This window comes from Vanellus vanellus, assembly GCF_965231255.1.
Source record: "Vanellus vanellus genome assembly, chromosome: 1".
NCBI lineage: Eukaryota > Metazoa > Chordata > Aves > Charadriiformes > Charadriidae > Vanellus > Vanellus vanellus.
This window is the reverse complement of record NC_138905.1, coordinates 76,082,514-76,104,148: the sequence shown is the minus strand read 5'-3', so window position 1 is coordinate 76,104,148 and position 21,635 is coordinate 76,082,514. Positions and strand designations below refer to the sequence as shown.

The 21,635-nt window shown below is 39.2% G+C and overlaps 1 protein-coding gene across 1 annotated transcript in view; it reads right to left on the bottom strand.

The window, feature by feature from the left end:
- The window catches only part of RASSF8 (Ras association domain family member 8), a 44,488-nt gene that overhangs the window by 8,123 nt on the left and 14,730 nt on the right, over window positions 1-21,635 (bottom strand). The window contains exon 2 of the mRNA XM_082498402.1: window positions 9,413-9,608. Within this exon, the coding sequence (XP_082354528.1) occupies window positions 9,413-9,515 (103 nt within the window). The 5' untranslated portion in view covers window positions 9,516-9,608. The remainder of the gene's footprint in view (window positions 1-9,412; window positions 9,609-21,635) is intronic.

Genomic DNA, 21,635 nt, shown 5'->3' with positions numbered 1-21,635 from the left:
TTTACTATGCCAAGATACAGAGATTTTTGCCAACCCACAATATTGTTCATTGATCCATGAAGATTTATAGTTTGTAGTAGGCATCAGTGTTGCTATAGGAAAAATAAACCTAGAGCTGTTTGCCATAGCATACTAACAATAAAATCCTGGAGGATAAAAATGAAGTAAAAACATACCACAGAACCCAGAACAAAGGTTGCATTTTACCACTCTATTTTGCTAATCTTAAAAGCTTTCAGCTCTTTCAGCTTTCAGCTCGTAATCATGGTAATGCTACTAATGTTCTTCTTGTGTCAGAAACAGCCAAGTTCAAAGAAGTCTTGAAATAGTAAACAAGAGTACCACTAGGGGAGTGATCAGCATGCAATTTCTATAAACTTTGCTATTAAATACACAACTTAAAAGAAATGTAACAAGAGGCAAAAACAAGGCGGGGGGTGGGGTGGGGGTACAAAGCTAACTATCTCGACCAAAACTGAATGAAGGAATTAAGTGAAGCACTTGCCAAGAACTATTTCCATCTCAGCTTAGGTGTTGAAATCAACATGCAGTTCTAAATAACGAACTAGGCACTCAAGATCCACATAAAAGAAAATGTTTTGTATAAGTAATACTTGCACAGTTCAACAACTACACCTGGAGTTCAGTGCTGTTCTAAAACAAAGCTGTCCTCATCCGAGATCATTACCTAGGTTTATTGTACTCAGGCTATGTGTGACGCAGATTAACAATACCTGGACAACCACAACTGTGATGTTTGCTTGCATTAGAAGGGATTAATTCACAAATGAAAGGGTGAATGAGTTCATTCAAAGTTAATGAGAGAATATTTCAGAACACAGGCATCCTTGGAACAAACTGCTGGTTTTGATGTGCTACCATTGACAAGGAGAAAGTTGGTTGCTTGGGTTGTTGACAAGAACAGTTCAACACCCGCATGTTGCTTCTTGTCTTGTGTGTTGTCCATAACCTTTCTGAAAAAGAGGTTGGTTGTGCTTATATAGCACCTGGCAGAACTCCGTCCTACCTCATTCATGCAAACCATATCATTTTAAAAACTAGTTACTGTTGTATTCACATAATGCAGCCCATATCAGCAATGTACGGCATTCATTAAACCACCACGTGTTTTTCCCAGCTGCATATTTAACACACTGAATCTCATGCAGATTCATGAAATACTTCCAGGCAAAGTCAGATGAGCAGTTAAGCAGTCAGTTCAAGGAGTTGCCAAAGCACAGCTTTAGTTACTCTACTGATGTTCACAATGGGTATGTGCCTTGTCAGTGGATCCCTTGCAACTTCTGAAATCAAAATGTCTTTAAGAAAATGTACGACCAGCACATATTAGACATATTGTTTGGGGTTTTTTTAATACTTCTATCAAAGCCCAGTACTAACGAGAATGGTAGAGAAAACAATCCAGACAGCCCCAACCAACCACCAGCAGTGCTGCATTCTATGGTTCCCTCTTCAGAAAACGGCAGTTCAGGGGCTGGAGAAAGCACAGAGCTTCTACACCCCATTCACTGGCCACCTACTTCTCATTAGTATTCTGCATGGACCCACTGACCCTATAATGGTCCCCCACACAGACCATATATTACCATTTCAAAACAATCATCAAGAACTTGTATCTGTTTTGCAAGCCAGCAAATGACAAGCCGTAACAGAAGCAGGTATATATTTACATATATAAAGTACACAGCATCTGCACAAAGGGCAGTGTCAAGGTTAACAGGTTAAGTTTACACCTATAGCTACCTAAGCATACAAACTTACCACAGCTTCTATAAATACAGGAACATTTTCAAAAGAATCTTTTATTTTAAAAGTTAGAAAGAGATCAGCAAAGGAAATATATGGAGTCAAGAATGCTAGTGTTCCGATAGTTTGCAACTAGCTGTCACGAGTGGTTTGAACCTGGCTCTAATGCCACCAGTGATCGCTTGATCAATAAGACATTAAGGAGCTACTACAGCCCATATCTTGGATCAGCCACTGCTCTGCAGTACAGCCACACAGCGAGCTCTGGACCTGAGAGCCCAGGTCATGTGCCCAACCGTTGTAGTCTTAGTTTGGGATCGATGTAATGTGGTAATTTAAACACAGATTACATTACAATGACTGGTGATTAAACTAATGAAATATAGAACAAGGTAACTGAACGTGTTGTTTTTTTTTAGACTCCTAAGAGGGAAACTTTTAAATTACACTCCATAAAAGTAGTGGGACCCATATAACTCTTACTCACTTTAAGTTTCTCTATCTGCTTTAATATTTGCACCTGACATAGTAGACATGAATGACTATTCCTGCTGCCAAAAGGAAAAATTAAATTCTGAAGGAAAGTAGCAGTAGCGGTGTTTCTCATGCAACACTTCTGACAGGACTGTAACTTGGGAAGTCATCAATACTGTTTTTCAGGACAGAAATGATTCACCCCTTTTCTCCCTCCCAAGACTGCATCATCCTCTACATGCAAAGCATTTCAGGGACAGGCATTACATTTTTTTGTATGCAGGTAGCATGATCCACCATGTAAAAATGTATCCGTGCCTTATCCTTCCAGTTAGGCTACAAAAGTTTATTTCAAGCACCAAGTAAGATCCAGCTTTTCATTAAGTGTCTCCTAGGCTTCACAGCCTGCAGCAGTGAGTCAGTGCAAGCAGTGAGTCATTATCCTTGTCTCATATTATTTCTGGGAAAGGTGGCTAGATGGGCAGTCTTAAACATGGGGGTACCTCTCCTTCCCTAGGAAGAGGGTAGGGTGGGCAAGAGAAGGCCTCTGTCACTAGAGGTCATGCGGTCTTGTTCCCGGTTTCTCCTCTTTCCCCAAGACCACCAGGATGCCCTTGGTGCCAGGAGAGTTGCTCTCTGGCAGCATATGCCTCGCTCCCGTTTTTCCCAGGGATTCCATCGCCTCTGCTGCTGCACAGCAGCTATGCCAAAGACCTTCCCTGCAAGGTAGCAATCTGGACCAAGTCTGAAAAAAGAAAAGGCAACTTCTGTCTTACATGCAAGTTTTAAGAAAGCAAAAAGGAAGCTGGACTAGTCTTGCTCTTGAGCTAAATCTGAATTAGCACACCAAACTCACAACAGTGCATAGTAAGAATATACAGACCGTCTCCTGTCTGCGTGCAGGTTTCCATGGAGGTAAAAGCCAGGTATGCCAACACGTGCTCAAGCCAAACCCAGACTGCCCAGAGTTCTGGGGGCACTGATAAATGCACCCCCTCCCGTGCCTGGATACAGCTTTCTGAGCCACTTGGTTTCCCAGAGATAGCCCTCTAGCCCTAGGCGACTGGATGTTGGCTTCCTTAACAAGGCAATATAAAGAAAAATAATTGTACACGGGTAGAATTTTCTAAGAACTCTTAACATGTGGAACACGTGGGAGAAAATGCTCTGTCTTACGAAAGGGGCAACAGCATTAACTCCTGAATCTTTAACAGCACTGATAGAAAAGTAATTGCTAGCAATTTTAATAAACCCAAAATGATTTGAACTCAATATCTTTGAAATATGAAGCTGACATTTCATTCATTATGCGATGCTTAGGTTAACATCCGTAGCAATTTAAAAAAAATACCATTCTAGCTACCTGAGAACTCATTAAATACCCAAGAAAGATTAAGAGTAAGATGACCTTTAAAATAAGAGGTTAGAGTTGGCGTTGCTCAAATTTCTTAACGCATGCCGTATTATGCACACACATGTACGCACCCCATAGAAAACAACGAGAATCAGAGTAGGGGTCCAGTCCTAGGAAAATACACCCACAGAGGTATACAGCCTCAAGTCTAATGACAGTGAGGACAGTCTGCTTAGTTCACTAGGTGCAGCTGTGCTCACAATGTGATTATGTCTTTATCAGGACTGAAGTCTTAGTTTATTACCACTATCTTTCGCTTGAAAAAAAGGGTATACAAGTTTATCATGATCTGACAAAACAAAGCACTTACAGTCTTTTCATCCTTTCAGCTGCCTTTTGTCTAAGCACCCTGAGGTACCGCACTTATTTTAGACCCATTTCCTAAATAGGTAAAACAATGCGGAGGAGCAGTTTGGCTGAGGTCAAACAGCAAGACGTGGCAAAGCAGATAAAGCAGCTCAGGTCTCTGCTGCACATGCCACCGCTACGCTAGGCGTACCACATCATTAAAGGTGGCAACTAATCATCCCACCCAGCCACCGTGCCTTTCAGCAAGGCTACTGTCAGTAGATTTCTGAACCATAAAGTTTATGTGGTCACACCTTGAGATCACCACAGTGTGCAGCTTTCTTGCACTTAATATCCCTCTTAATGTTGCCATTTGAAGCAGCAGAGAATGAAATTTTGGGGTCAAAAATAACACAAGTTTTAAGTGATTCTTAGCAGTAAACCGCACCATTAAGTCAATGTTTAAAACCTTTAGTTTGTACGCAACAAATACCGTTTCCTTTTTCTAATCCTCTTCAGACTCAGCACTATGATTTAACTCAATCTCAGACTCCTTCTCTCTCTCTGTGTCTGACAGCTAGCTCTGGCACTTGCTTTAGCAGGAATTATTTGGAGGAAGGGACAAACATGAGAAGACACATCAACAAAGTGGTGTGATTTTTCCAGATACAACTCTGGCTGAGCCTTACAATGCTGTAACGCATGTTTGAAACAGCATGAACAAATCTGTCCTTTATTTTCATAAATACACCCCATTTATCCTTGAGGAAAAATACTCAACTGCAATAAAAAAATTGACAGCTGCATTTGTTTATTTTTTTTTAAAAAAAAGAGACAGCTGTACTTCTTGTTCAGTGAAGTGTTGCTCATACTCTCCTGATGTGCTACAATCAGAAAATCAAAATCCACAGTACTAGTTAAAGCAAGTCTGCTGTTTTAATTATTTGCCACAGAAAAATTATGGACAGGGCAGAAAACAAGTGTACTTTGGTAAGATATTCAAGCTTTGCTTCTCTTGACTAAAATATTCTTTTTCTAGGAAACAAACACGTCATTCTGAGACACATGTTAATCTCTAGAGAGAAAAGAAATCACAACAAATGCAGTAAAAATCCTCACAGGGGCTAGAAGTGGGAGAAGAACACTTCTGAAGAAACAGGGCAAGTATATTTGCGACTGCGCTATTCATCACCATATTCCCTTGGAAAATTTTTATGTTTTAGATTTGAATGGAAAACACCCCGTAAAAGCCAATTTAAAAAAAAAAAAAAAATCTGTAGTTAAACTACAGTTAAACATTTGCCCTAACTATGAGCTAACGTGATTAGCTCACTTTCTTTTAGGATACCATCTGGTTTTCCCCTCAGTATTATAATGATTTTTTGATAGGAGCCACTATGCTTACAAACACTTGACTATAAGTCCATATACTGCTTTGCAAAACAGAGCCTGGACCGGATTCACCAACCATCTCATCATACGTACAGTTGAAAAGTATCAATAACTTTTTATGTTACTTGTTTTTCAGTTGCCCAAATTAAGAGGAGGAATTAAAATGAGCAAGCAACGTTTATATGAAGCCATTCTGGCATGATTTTCACAGAATGCAGAGAAAAGCTAGTGGAAGCAGAAAACCAGGTAGAATTTGCTGTCAAATGTACACTTTTAAAATAGACAATGATAGATGTGATAAAATCTAGCTCATCTCTCCTGGCAAAAATATTCTTAAAACAAGACTGATGGTTCTCCATTTAAACTGTGTGCTGTTGTATGTTTTCACATTTTGGTGAGAGGGGCTTAGTTTCTCACGATTAAATGATCACTTCTCTTATTTGTATCATGAGGCCGAATCTTCCTCTTTGCAATTTGCAAGCAGCTTGAGTTTAAAAAAAAAAAAAAAAAAAAAATCAGCCTCATAAAAGGTAATATGAAGTGTTCTTCAAGATTGCAGTGGGAGGTGATTTCACTCTCTGGAAGCTTGTAGCTGCATAGCTTAATATCTGTCTTAAACAGAATTCCAGCAACCCTCCCTCCAGCTAAGGCATTTCTAACTCCTCCTAAGTTAGAGGCACAATCAATTACAGTATCCAAAATTATACCCAATTGATATTATTCTCTCTTGCAAGCAATAAAATATTTATAGGTATTTTTAAAGTAAGCTTTGCTGGGATCACCAAAGGGGACAACTGTCCTTTCTTTTTTGTTTTAAAGAATGAGGTTTATTTGAGATTTGATTCAAACCCTTGAACTTCAAGCCAAATGGAAATTAAAAACTAATTTGTACAGAAACCTGGAGTAGTATCATTTCCTATTCCACAATGATCGAGAGATGGGCAACAGGGGAAGGAGCTCAGAATGCAAGAATGGGTAACACAAATGTTATCCATCAGGAGTTCAGCCCCAAAGGAAGAGAGGCACGCCGGCCTTCCCACTGAAAGAGTTAATAGTGGCAGAAACCAATTTGTAAGGAATAGGTCAAGGAGCATTAGCCAGACAAGTTGAGTGACAGAACTCCACTGCCAAAGGACTAGACTACACTTTAGGGACAGGACAGAACCTCCTACAAAGGCATGTAGCCCAGCATGACTTGCTATTTTTCTTTGGCTAAAATAGCCCTAGAACATAAGTTCCTGACTTAAAAAAAAAAAGGGAATGCTTTTGTATCCTGAAGAAAGTTATTATTAAGTTTCCATGACATGAGGGGAGAGTTGGAAAGTCAATAGATGGATACCTTTTTGTTGCTCTTATCACAGCTGGAGATCAGGAGACATGGCCCTGCATTTGATCAAGTGACAGGTAAAGAAATTTCTTGAAATACAAGAAATTCCATTTAAACATAAGGAAAAAAACCTCTTACTACACGGGCGACTGAACACCAGAGAGGTGGTCGAGTCTCCATACCTGACCATATTCAAAACCTGACTGCACATGGTCCTGACCAACCTGCTCTAGCTGACCCTACTTTGAGCAGCGGCATTGGGACTAGGTAATACTCAACCACAATGCATTCTGTAATAATTTTGATTTTCCTATTTTTGAAATACATTGCAAAGCTTTACTTTTCATATCTCTAGAATAGAGGCAGCTTCAGTTCGTCCATTAGAAGCTTCTTGAACTATAGGTGTCTTAATCCAAGTATCTTTGGCTTGTGCTTTCTTCAGTGGATACAGCTGTAAAATAAGTTAATTTGCAGAGATTCCAGACACTGCACTTCAACACAAATAATATACCTATTGCTATTCATCTTTCAGGCTCAGTGAAATACGGGGGGGGGAGAGTGGGTGGTGATAATTAAGTCAAGGACCTAACCATAGGTCCTTGAGTAAGGCAACGATAAAACAAAAGGAGCATCTCAAAAACTTTGCAGACAGACCGACAGACAGACAAAATAATATTGAGTCCTGCTAAGCTATGCGACTGCTGAAGGAGCCAGACTGCAAAGTGGAAAATAAAATCAGAGCCAACCAAAGGAGGAAGCCAACTAAGACTGGCTACTTTCCACCACCACGTGTCAGGTGAGAGCTAGAGCTTTAATAGATCCCCATTGAAATTTGAGGGACAAATATTCCTGGTAAGCTGGTACGTATAGCCAAATCAAAGGAGCGAACATATGGTTGCTTTTCTGATGAACAGCCTGACAGGAGGGTTGGGAAAGCCCTATCTGCCAAAGACACATAAGTGTAATTTATATGGTGTTTAATACTGTCCTAGCAGCCCCACTGAGTGAGAAACCGGAGCACTATTACTCTAGGTGTTTTCCAGAGAGGGTGTTTGCCTCAGGAAGGAGTTTCCAAAGGATTATCTTAATTTGGCTCCGGTTGCAACTGAAATTTATCTCTGCACAGAACCAGAGTCGCATGCTACAGATGAACTAGTGACGTGTTACAGAAAAGGAAGTCTGCTGAGTTGGCAAAAAATGTGTGCGTTTCCAAGACTGCTAGAGTCTTTTCAGAGCTCAGGCTAATAACTGAAGATACAGAAAAAACAAAGAGAAGTTACACAGGAGAACAGTAAATTATTGTCTAGAACTGGGAGTCTGACATTTTTTGATTTGTGGGAGGAGGCAAAGGAAACAAGATGAAAGAGATATTGAAAGCAAAGTAAAGAACAGAAGTCTATCACAACCAGTTTGTTTATTTTTTCTAAATATGTAACACTCCTTAATCATTACTAGGAAATAATCATGCTAGCATAATTGTGTCTTAAAAAAAACCCTACAGGCAGAAAATTAGATACGGAAGCAAACAATTCATAAACCAATTAGCATTAAATGAAAAGCTGCAACTAACAAACAGTAAAAGCACACTTAACAGTTAACCATCAAATACAAGATTTCAGAGACATACTGACCTTCTACAATTTTTAAATGAAACTTTAAAAGGTATTTGATGCATATAGATAGAATATATGCATGCTAGCATTGTGTTCAATCCCCTTAAGATAGAGAAAAAACAGTGCCAGCCTTCATCTGCATCAGATGAAAGTATATGGAAGTGATGTTCAGAAGTACACATTTAAATAAACAAACATCACAAATTCAGAGAAATTGACTTTGTGCTTACAGGTAGAATATCTACTTGACATTCATAGCTCTACATTGTTTTTTATTAGAAAATTACTATTTTGCAGTTGAGTCAGACTGTTAAAACAATCTTGCAAAATTATTGGAATACCGAAAAATGCAAAAGCCTTTAAATTATGAATTTAATTTTAAGTAAGACATAGGTTTTAACGCTCACATTTAAATAGTATGTAAAGCCAATTACAAAATTCTAGCAAAGAATAAGATTCAGCATAGGAAACACTGAAGGGATGAAGTTGAGGCTTATTCAGGATGCTCTCAATCACTGAGAAAGATCTGACAAGACTGAAGGAATGTTCTATCCTGTAGTGGAGCCTGAAAGATTTTTTTTTTTTCCCCCGCGAAACTGTTCAGTGAACAGCTAACACTGATCAGACTTCAGGTTATCCTTTCATTAGTACTGAGTTATGTGGCATGCAGGAGGAAGAGGAGAACTTGAAGGATCTATTTCATTGATCTATGCTATACCAAATATAGCTAGGGATACATAAAATGTGTATAATTGCAATGAACATTATTAGCTTGTGAAAGCCAATCAATTATTTTGCACTGCTTTTATATTTCTTTGGTACTCAGAACAGTGACAATTTAGCATCTTCTTTAGTTCAGGCTGTATTTACAATGACAAATGACAGCATATTATTATTTAGAGACTAAATTTGTACTGAATAAAAGTTTACAGATTTCAAAGTTTCTTTTCTTTCTTTTTAATCCCTCTCTGGCAGGTTAAAAATCAAAGGCTGCAAGTTTACACTGCAAGGTTATCCCACTGTGCATTTTATGTTCATACTCTACTAATACTCAGTGCCACCCCACCGCCCCTCGGTTTAGCTTCATAAAAATGGTTCACCCCAGTTCCCAGACACCCAGCTGACAGAGCTACTTACCAATAGCCTGAGCAAGGGCTATTACAACCTCCTGGCATGTTGTGACTTCGGTGACCCCACACACAATTCTCTGGACTCCATCCACCCATACTTTGAGCTCCATGGTTTACCGGATCATCCAAGAGCCATGAATGCAAGTCAGTCAAGTCATTCTTGCAGCTGTACCAGAGATACTGCAGCAGACTTTGAGCAGCAGCTAGAAGAGAGAAAAATCCTGGTGTTTATAGTGAGGCATTACCAATTTAAAAAGTTAACAAATTGACCTTAACATCTGTTGGGTAGAAGAGGCAACACAGCCTCCTTTCTTTAAAAACAGTAACAGGAATCAAACGTCCCTTGCTCCAGCAACGACTACGCATTCTGTAGACATATCAGAAGTTTCAATACAGTTTATTTCCTAAAATATTAAAAGTTATTACAAAAAGACCACCAAGAGAAACAGCATTAAGTAAATAATTCCAGAGTGAACTCAAAACAGTTTCCAGTAACAGGTGCCCCTCTTCCTTTATATACTGCCTGGATGTCTCAAGGGACTAGTTATAGACACTTTCAGTGTTTGTTCAATAATTCTTAGCAGGTGGTGGAGTAGCAAAACCAAGGGGGAAACATTTTTAATTACAGCCATCCCTGAGAGTCCAACCTTGCTCTCCGTACAGAAGTAGCAGAAGGTTCCTACTCCCAACAAACCTGTGCATTTAGTACCAATGCTGGAAAACCCAGAAAGGAAAGCAAGCAGATGGACTGCTGCTTTCTTTCTCCAAAACAAGGGGATGCATCAGGAAAGTGTTGTAGAGGGGGTTTAACCCCTGCTGATGCTGTGCTGGTTCTGTAAGGAAACAGACTTTGGCTAAAGTGTTATCCTAGGTTTTTCCATAGGCACTGCAATGCTACTAGACCAAAAAGCAAGCTATACCATCTAGTCTAGCCAGTTCTCGCTTTTAAGCGCAGTTCTACTGCCTTCGCTGAAATAAAGCCAAAGTCATACCAGCTACTATGGTGTACTAGCTCCCGATTTCATTTTAAAAAAGAAAATTCCCAAAGTTTGTCAATGGAAAAAATGTTCAGAGGGTTGTTTTTTTCTGAAACAGAAAAAATACCCTATGAAGCCAAAAATCTTTCTGGCATTTGATTGCCGTAGGAGAACTTAGAAGCATAGAAACAAAGTTAGAAACCTAGGGAGCCAGGGTAGGACTCAGCAATCAGCCATTTGCCCTCTGCTGCCTTGTTACCAACAATAAAGCTCCTCAAGGTTTATCTAGTGTTAACTACTACATTAATTACTGATCTGAACTCTACTGGTTTTGCTATGGGCTCTGTTTTTCTTCTGGAGAAACAGACCCACTGGCATCACAGCTCACTAAAGTTTGTTTACCTCAAACTGCTGAATTTCAGAAATTTCAAAGTAACAACTCCAAGAAGAATTGCCTTAAAAATAATTTAAAAAAAACAAAACAAAACAAAAACAAATAAACAACCACCCCAAAACCAAAATGAGACCACCAATAATGGTGACTTTTCTTTTAAAAAACCCCAAACAACAACAACACAACAAACAAGCAAAAAAAACCTAACGAGAGGGCTGGGCTATTTAAGCAGATAGAGGAAAAATAAACCACTATAATACCATAAAGGAAGCTCATATACTCAGGTAATCCAGCATGGATAAAGTGATAAAACCGAAGACAATATGTTTAAAGAATTAAGCACAAGGAAAATGGATAACACAGGAATAGAGTAAAAGAAATCTGAAAGCTATTTAGAGGAGATTACTAAAGACAAGCAGGGTAGGGTTACACAAGAAACATGGAATCTGATGATGCTGATGGATTTAACAGAACTGCACGCAGAGACAGAAATGGTGCAGGGAAAGCTACGCAAATACTTAGTACAGTTCATGTTTACAGTCTAATCAGAGCTGCTTTCTCCCAACGAAGTGAACATTTTGTTCTGTATCAAAAAGATGTACTAGTGCAGCTCTCATGCTAGAGTGGGAAGACGATTTCCCCTCTAAAACCAAATACTTAATTCAGCAGCTGACAAATATCGGCACACGATCCAGAAGACAGACTGATCTTCACCTGACAAGCTGTGGCCGTCAGCAGCAGCACACCTCAAAGCCCCTTAGTGCCAGAGGGGTCACACCACATTGACAGAAGCTTTAGTGGAGAAGCACTAAGCAAGTCTGCTGTAAGGTCAGCCTGGCACACACCCCAAAACCCCTGTCCAGATGTACCCATTTAGAAAACAAAAGAAACATGAGTAAGTCCAAATGTAGAAGTAAAACCGGATTTCAAATATGCTCCTACAATTTCTCAACAAAAAAGTGACAGCTTTTAAGAATACCAGTGTATAGAGAAGTAGAGTCTTTTGAGGGATTAGTAAGCACCTGCGAACCCAAAGACTCAAAGAGTTTAAATAAACATTTTCCCACATAAAGTGACACACTTCAAAGAAAACTGCTATCCGCATAAGTATTAACAGCGTATAAATAGAGAAACGCTTCAGTCAGGTAACACCCTTTTAATGTACCAATATACAAAGCAGAAGAAAGTTTTTTACTAGCCTGTAATATAACAGTGACTGAGAAAACACCTAACAGGCCCCATCAGTGACCTCCGTTGTTTATTCCTGGACCAGCTGTCTTCACAAATAAACAGACCTCACATTCCAAGCCCAGCTGTAAGGAACTTAATTAATAAACTTAATATCTTGCTGAGAGTTGAACAGTTCAGATTTACTGGCACAAAACAAGCCATCTCACCATGTGACAACGCCCATGTCAGCAAAGCATCCGACAGCTCTAATTGTTTTTCTGTCTGTCAACATTCAAAGTATTATCTCAATTTAGCAAGCCAGCAAGTGCATTTTTTCCCCCCAGTCAGCACACAATGTACAGTCTTGCATTCACTGCAGATCAGTTTTGGTCATCTGTTTTCCTACTGTGCATCTTTAAAAAAAAAAAAAAAAAAGAGAAAAAGACTAAAGGGAGGCATCATTTAATAATGAAATATTTGCTGACACTTCCAATTTTGAAGACGACATTCACCAAAGCAGCAAATGATCTGAACAAAGTGTCTTGGAAACAGGCCAAGCTCAGGAGAAATATTCCCATTTATTTTCTTACAGGGCAAATAGTTTTAATAGACTAAGTAGTGATAGTGAAACAATAAAAGCAGCCTGCATTATGCGCTTCCATCAGATGAATACGCAGGGCTGAATTAAAGGACTGCATAACCCACAAGTGCTAATAGGATTCTTTCAGAGAGATCTCGGTCACTAAAACCAGAACACACGCAGACTTTAGAAAGTCAAGATCTACATGCTGAAATCACTGGGTCTCATTATAGTTTCTAAGTAAAGCTAATCTATAATAAGTCAAGGGGAAAAAAAAAAAAAAAAAAAAAATCTAGAGTTAGTGACTAGTTAGTCAGTTAGCGCAGTAGAAGTTTACAGAGAAGTCAAAGGTAGAAAATCTTTTGGCCATATGTTTATCCCTGCTTCCAAATTATAACACCTTTTATTAGCATTTGCTATTCCTTCGTACGTATTCAGTACCTCATTTGCTGACAGTTAACTCAGGCACCATTACTAGCTTCCTTGTCTTTTCGAGGGCCATTTTGACAGCCCCAAATACATCTTTCAACCTGAAGTTTGCATTCAGATGCACACCATGCTTTTGCAATACAAAAGACAAAATTACCCTTACCTCCAACACTGTGCAAATTTCTCTCTAAAGCCACCAGAAAGGGCTGTGGGGGGTAGGGGGAAGCTCACTTGAGGTTTCACAATCCTGTAAGTTCAAAACCAGTTCACCTTATGCATAACTTTTATTTTAACAATGATTTGGAAAAGGAACGCAAAGCCAATTTACTGAAGAGAGGTACATAAGCCAAAGCATGCCTCTGATCACAGCTTCCCCCCCCCCCCTCAGTTTTTCAGTGATCAGCTCCATAGTGACAGGTTATTTCAGATTGGAACCAAGTGTTGGAAATCTGACATCCAGCCTACTTTCTCCCACCACCTTTTTGTTCTCCACTACCTTGCCTGAAGCCTCCTCAATTAAGTTGTTTGCCACGCATTAAACAAATTTTCCCTAAATTCTCCTTTTATCCAAACTGGCTGATGATATCTTTCTCTTTCAGATATTTATGCAGTTAAGTGTAAAGAAAAATCCATTATATACACACACACAAGCTGCAATTTGGCTACCTCTTCACAGCTGGTTTGCAAACCACAAAAAGGCTTCAACTTCACAGAAGACAGGCAGAACTGACAAAGTGCAAAGGGCTTTTCTTGTATTTAAGAAAAAGAGATATTCCAAGCAGATGTTTGCAAAACCTATCTATCCTTAAGCGTTAAGTCATGAGAAACTCAGAGCTAAAATTAAGATGTTGATTCCACCTCGTTTCTAATTTTCAGAAGGTTCACATCATCTGAAAGCAGCGTGCACCTCAAATCAGAGCTAAAATCCTGCTGCAACTGAAACCAACTGCAGAATTTTGACCATCTGCTTCAGTAGCTTTCTGTTCCCCCAACAAAGAATCAGTGTGCTGTTTAGTAGACTTAAAAGTGAGCACACTTCCATTTCTAATTAGCTATAACCAACATCATCCAGAGTTTAGCACTTTCCCTTTATTTCTCATTCTTTGTGCACTACAGCCAAGTTGTGCATTTCCCTATTATGACACCAGATAGGGCTCTGGACAAAGAGGCAGTGGCAGCTTGTTCCACCCAGGTTGGAAGCTGTCAATAAAAATAGTTAATGCAAGCAAGGCTTTATTGAAAAGGAAAAAAAAAAAAAAGCAAACAACCAATAACAAGTACAAATAAGCCAGTTCAGCTACCCAGAACAAGCTTATAAACCATCCAAAAGAGTGTGACAGTACCCCCTGCGAACAGGGAGGCATTTGGCAGATCATCCCTACCATAAGAATCCTGGTGTAGAACAAAGTAACATCTTCCAGATGAAGATAACTGTAAATACAGAATTGGCTACTGAAAACAAGCTAACTAGTATTTACCAAAAAGCCTCCTCCCTTGGACTGATGAAGGAGAAATACACTACAAGATATGCTGCTTCCCATCAATAAATGGGCAAAAACCTCTCATGGCAGGTTCAAGTCAAAATATCAAGTGTACCTCTGCACATAGAATTTTATTGCAGAGGAACAGGTCGTGATTTTGAAATCAGTGTATGACTTGCTTTGAAAAGAAAAGGTTTATACAGAGGTAGCAGCCAACTTTTTTAGCAGGACTAAGTGATTTCCTCTTGAGGAGTGTTATTCTTTTACTATTCCAGAAGAACGCTCAGAGATAATAAGCACTGCTTAAAACAAACAAACCAGAGAGCCCACAACCATGAAGATGACAGTGTTGAGAATGAGCTTGAGAGAGAGTTTAAGCACCAAGGAATTTTCCTCACACAAGACTGGCCAAGAGATGGTCTAACACATGTGTGTGAAACAGGCCAAAATCTAGATGCTGCAAGTGATATCCAAGACACACACAAATTATATATATACGCATGCTACTTGTGAGAGGACAAGACGGCACCAATATGCAAGTTTGTACAATCTTTGAATTACAAGAGGTTGTTTCTAGCAACAATGGCTCCTAGAAATCTTGCCTCCAGATAACCTAGAATTCCCCCCAGAAGTCCCTAAGTCGCAGTTTCCCAGGCAAATTACTAGTTGACTTGCATCCAAGAACCCTCAACTGCACAGTGCAAGAGCTGTTGCTTGCTTTGCAGTTTCTCCTTGTGCAATGCAGCTAACAATATGGTGGGGGAAAAAAGAGGAAAAGAAACATTGTTTTGAAGCAGGGGATGCTACAATAGATATTTTTCCTAATTACAGAACATCCCCCACCTTTCCTTGAGCAATAATCTTTAGTGTACAAAAAAAATCTAATTGGAAGTCTCTCTTCTCATATTGGTGAGAACTGTCCAGACAAAATTATTAACTTGTTCTCCTTTGGGGGTAGGGGTGTGAAAAGAGGAGGTAAAGAAATCATCCACACCTTTTGTCATCTCTTTTAAAGATAAATTTTATTAATGGCAACTATCAAGTGAGTTAGTAGTTGAAGTAATTCTTCTACCTTGAAAATGGTATTTTTATCTTCAGTATTTTATTTTAATTATCAGTCTTATCTCTGACTTTAGGAAGCATGTTTGTCTTTAGGGCATCTTCATCCCTCACAATGTTTTAATCTCAACCCTTGCACCTCTTGATTTTTCGTTTGCTGCTCTAAGCCATCTTTGTCCAATACATAATTTGTTTCCTTCTCAGACACACAGAAATAAGCGACAGCTATCTCAAAGGCCTCAGTACAACCTGTCCCTTCCCTCCCCGCCCCCAATCAGAAAAAGGGATGGAGGCTGAATCTGAATCCAAGTCTTTGCTGTCCCTGGTGACCTTTAACGAGCAAGTTGAAGGCCACACCAATATACCAAGCTCATCAGTGCTCTTCCTCCAATATCATTGGCTTCCTGCATTAAGCTGGCTCGTGATTACAAGTAACAAAGTGAAGAAACCCAAGACACCATTTAGCAACAATTTAACTGCAGCACAAAACAGGATTCACCAGCTTGGGAGCTGCAATAGAGGAGATGAGGTAGCTAGGAAGCTTCATGATCACAGATTGAGCCTAAATTCGCAGAAAATTAAGTTCCAACTCGCTGTCACTAATACATATTGATGGCTGAAGTGCTGATGCTTTCAAAACCCAGAGTCTGTCACACCTCGTATCTTGATTCACAATTTTGAAGCCACAAGGCTCAACCCAACTGTATTCCATAACATTTTCAAATCACCGCAAAATGTTTGAAAGAAAGCGAACCAGCAGGTGAACTAATGAAACAGATGGCTTATTAAAGTTTCTTTTTATTTGGTCACTGGCAAGAACATAACCTTGCATTTTTAACAAGTAAATTTCACACTCTCACACTTGAATTAATTCACCAGGAACAACAACTCTGAAATTAATACTCTCCCTAATATTAGATATACAAAGCATCTGAACTCCACATAGACTTGAGGTACAAAACCACAAGGGTATTTTGGAGATGGTGATAGCACTCAAGTCAAGAGAGTCCCAAGGATCTTTGCTTCTACTGACTAGATTTCAGTCAGACAATTTCAAAGCAGAAGTTTAAAACTTGAGTTAAGAGCATTATATTTAGGATATGTACCAGCAAACCAAAACAATATCTGATGCAGCACTGATTTCTGCTCTTGAGATTGATAGGATTTATTTTGATACAAGTCTGAATCCGGTTCAAGTAGGCTTAATCACTAAATCCCAACCTTGAATCTGCTTCAGGATTAGGACTGAAGAATCATCTGCAGGTGGTTTTACACAAAGCACTCCCTTTCCTCACTCTATATTCCAGCTACTAACAAACATAATTATCAACATGAAACATCACAATCCTACTAGAGAGGCAGGACTGAATGGACCCATCCTAAAAAGCCTCACTGCTCACCACCATTCTAGGAAGGGTTGGAGAGCTAGTAGCAGCATGGCAGAGGTTAAGACAGTTAGCAGCTGGGATGCATTTTATTCTTTGGCAGATGAATATCCTTGCATTGCATATAGATTCTGTGACAAACAGCTCAAAAGCGCCATATGCATTAAATAAACATCTCACGATTCATCATTTCAAGTCAACAGGCATACATTTACTACACTGTAACGTCTTCCAAAGCCCTGTAAGTATTTGTTCTTCATTAGTATCAAATATATAGTGCAGATGAGAAAATAGCAACCACAACTTTATTAATGAACAGCAAAATTAAGTGGAAGCCACATTTATACATCTCTAATATGGTCTAAATACCGCGTGGGAGTAAAAAAAAAAAAAAAAAAAAACAACACAAAACAAAGAGCAGAGGAATGAGCAAGCTATTTCATTGTAGGAGAAGTATTTGTATGAAACCTACAATACACATAGCTTACTTCAAAGTTGCCTTACACCTCTAGATGCCCTAGCTTCAAAGGGGAGAAAATGGGTCATTCTCTCAGCTGGTTTGAAGGAAGACCCAGCCCCACCGGTTCAATATTTCCCTCTCCCCTTACAGTTTGCCTGCAAACACTTACAGCCCAGTTGAGGGACTGATTGAAGACATTTGTGTACAATTGCCAATATTACACCAACGGCAATGAGGTCATCTGCTCCGTTTTGGCAAGAACTGGCTTAATTCTTGGTTTTGTAAGGCTGAATCTGTTCTTTACATTCCAGTCAAGCCCATGAGCAACATGTGCTGTACTTTGTCATTTGACTACAGCCACCCTGAGTCACAGCTGTCAAAGTGCTGTGTACCTTGGACTCCAAATGTGAGCTGAGGACAAATTTCATAAAGCTCAGAAAAATAAACAAAAGCCCTTATTATAGTCCCCACACTTGAAGATATGGACCAAAACCCAACACCTTCTTCCACTATGTTTTTGCAAAGGCTGCATATAAATGAGCCCATTTCTCCATTTCAGTGCTTCCACAGATTAATGCAAGAAATAAAATACATCTTACAATTGAAATATCTATTTAAATTTGAATTATCTGAAGTCAATTAAGTATATGGCTTAAAGCCATGGTACTTTATGACTACTGAAAAGAAATCTCACTGTAATTAAATGCAATTCCTGAAACAGAAATAAGGTGAGGCACTTTCAACTTAAACAACATAACTGTTTTAAGAAATTATAATCTCAAAGCTTTATTCAGAGTGTGGTTACATTATTCATTAAAGATTACCTAAAAAATTTCAAGTCACTCTCCCAGCAGCCTAGAAGAGTCTGCAAGAAGTCTTTAAATAGTTAAGGCAAGTAAGAGAAACGAGGGGGGGGGGGGGAACCCCCCCATACATTAGGCTATGCTTACTTCCATATTTCCCCAAGCACAAAAGAACTTCTTTGCTTCTTCTATGCTCTATTTATAGGACTCAGCTAGCTTACTTAAGTATTTTCTCTCTCTAGACAATTGTAAGCTTAGGTAATTTTATTCATTAGAGCAAAATCTGAGGTAATCATAATACATAGCAATAGCTTAAGGACTAAAATACTGTAACTGCGTTACTTAATTCCCCTAGTCCTGTTTTCAGTGCTGTGGCAGTGCTACAGCCAGCTCCAAGCCAAGTCTACGCTACTGTGGCCAACTGGCTGCACTGCCTCAAAATGGCTGTGGAACTGCAATACCATCTTAGGAGATGAGTATAGTTGGGGTACCTCTGCTCTATCCAGCTAATAATTTTAGGGAACCTGTTACAAACTTCATACTTTCTAAACCACTAATTCTGTTTAAGTTTGGCTAAAACTCACTTAAGAGGTCCGAAACTCACTGGGAGGGGCAAGAAGTATAGAGATGAGTAACATTAGACACACTTCCCTTTGGTAAGCTGTCTCACAAAGATCACATATGGTATTCACAGAATGACCCAGCAAAGAGGTCTTCCAGAAAAATATGATCCTATGCCAAAAAAATTGACAGCAACTAAACATAAGTGACAGTCCACAATACCACTGGAAAATGGATATTAGATCAATTTAATGTAGCAAGGAAAAAAAAGTGTTTTCATTTTCCTGTTCCTACATTCTCTGTTGCAACAATTTGTAAGTCAGCATCACTTTCCATTTATCAATATCCCCCCTATTTTCAGACACTGCTACCTTTTGTACCTTCTGAGATACAGCTTTTTGTTACAGGCTCATCATAAGTCTTAATGACTGCATCTTCCTCCTCACTGCACCCTCAGCAATCCCATCTTGTCCATTTGCCCAGCGTGATGATGTCAGGGCAGATTTCTGGAGTTGGCAGACTTGCCAAAACCAGAGACACTGAATTAGCCCTCCCCTTTCTCTAGTACATTGTATGTGATGTATTTACTTTCATTCAGGAAGTACTTCCACACTATCTCCACCCTTCTTATTTCTCATATATTTTTCCAAGTGAACTGTACAGCTTTATGGTTCATTTGCAAAAGTTGCCTTGCCTCAGACACGCGCATAGAAGAGAAACTCCAACCAGTTACTGGTTAAATCTCCTTGTTATCCTCCTTGAAATTCTCCCTTAACCTACTTCTGCACAGCACCTACCAAAACACAATGGCTCAACAGGTAGCATGTTGTGATCCTACTGCTTTTCACGCTAACTGATCTTATTCTACTTATCTCTGTGTGCCCTACAGCCACTTTGGGCAGTGGTGTACCTTCTTTTAGGGGGTTCTACTGCCTTTTAGAGAGGGCAAGACAAACAGTGATCTGCTTGAAGAGCTCTTGGAAAGCATCCAGAGGACTGGCAATTTAATCAAGACTTTTGGGAGTACATCTGTCCCACTGGAACTAGTTTTAGCATCATTCCTCCTGTCATGGTCATTCTTCACCATATGTCTTTGAACTTAATTATGAGATGACTGGGATGCCATGCACTGGTACTGAAGAACACACAGTCCAAGTGAAACAAAACATCTCAGCTGCTCAGTAATGCTGTGGTAAGAGGTGAAGGTGCTCATGTACTCTCTGGGCTACCATCATACTGCTTATGAAGTACAGAGTCCAGCTTGTGGCTCCCCCCCCCCCCCCCCCCCTTTTTTTTTTTTTTGTTTGTTTAGTTGGTTTTTAGTGTGGGATTTTTTGTGTTTTGTCAGAGGGTCCAATTAGGATATTCGTAGTTTCCACTGCTTGTTCTTACCTCAAAAATAGCATCCATTTCTGTGGACCACTCCTCTCCACAGAAATGGGCTGCATTAGCCTTTAGCAGCAGTGAATGAGTTAACAGAGAGCTTTAAGGATTTAGAACTTTGCATCAGATCTTAACAAAAAGAGCCTGGCCGGTTTTCTTTAAAATGAGAAGTGGGTGCTGGGATTTTTAATCTTTATTGATATGCAGCTATGGAAGCATACAATACCCAGTAATATTAGGAGGCCAAAATGGCTTATTAAGCACAATTACCCCGTACGCAATCTAAATCCTGGAAAGAATTCAAGGCGAAGTGTCTACGGAAAGTTTCTGCTACTTACAAGATAGTGAGCAAATAAACAACTAAAATTATCTAAAATATAAAGCATTAATGAGTCCAGACATCTAAAACATTACATTTAAATTAAACCCAATTACATAAGTACAATAGATCAGAAAAGAGAATTAAAGTCTTTTTTCTTTTTTTAATGAGCAAATTGAAAAGCTACATTAAACATCAATGTCTAAATTAACCGTGTGCTTCTAAGAATTTATCAAAAAGAAGGTATGTACTCCTCTAAAGAAGGTATTTGGCATTAGCGATCGTGGGGAATAGTTCAACATTCTGTCTTTTGGACATCTGTAGCACAGTTATATATGAAATTTTCTTGGGTTTCCGTTCAATATAGAGCACACAATTGAGTTTTACATTATATACATGCAATGCAGGCCAGCTTAAAAAAAAAAAGGCAACACAAAGGAAAACCCCAGTGCAAGTCCTTGGGACATCTGCATTACTGAAGAGGTGACAATAAAGGCCTATGGTTTCAACAGCAACTAATTTAGATGATTCACACAGCACATGTTTATGTGTTTCATATGTTCAAGGGACTTTAATTTCCAGAAAGTGCTGAAGCCTCAGGCTCTGCAACTTCAATCACTTCAAACACCTCAAATGGAATGGCCCAGAACTGATGTACTCCAGTGACCCAAAATTTTGATCTCATTTGCAAAGATCCCCATCTTCTGTTTTTATTTTGCTTAACATTTTCACTGCATATTTTCATTCTAATAGCAAGCCATCTTTGTGTTAATTATTTCAGATGAGTGAACTTCAAGTTTTCCAAGGAACCCCTGGCAATTTAGTCATCCTAAGAACCCTCCTCCTCCTGCTTTCTTCTCTCCTTCTCATCTCATTAATAGAAACACTCACCATCCCTCCTCACAAAATGACTGCATTGTGACAAAGTCCAATATGTAAAGAACAGGGTTCTGGAACCAACGCTGATTTAAGTCTTCATGACCTTCTCCCTTCTCCTTTTCTTTTTCCTTTCTTCTACTGTGTAAACAATGGAGCCATTAGTACGGACAGAGCTGAACAATCTCCACAATAGCAGAATAAGGCAATATAATAATGGAAAACAGTATCCCACAGCTTGACTGATGTATAAACACCACATGTAGTTGTTATGATTAACTTTATATTAAAGGCTATCATATAATATAAAGGGAATGTATTAGGATGGTTACAATAATTTAATGGTTATCTGC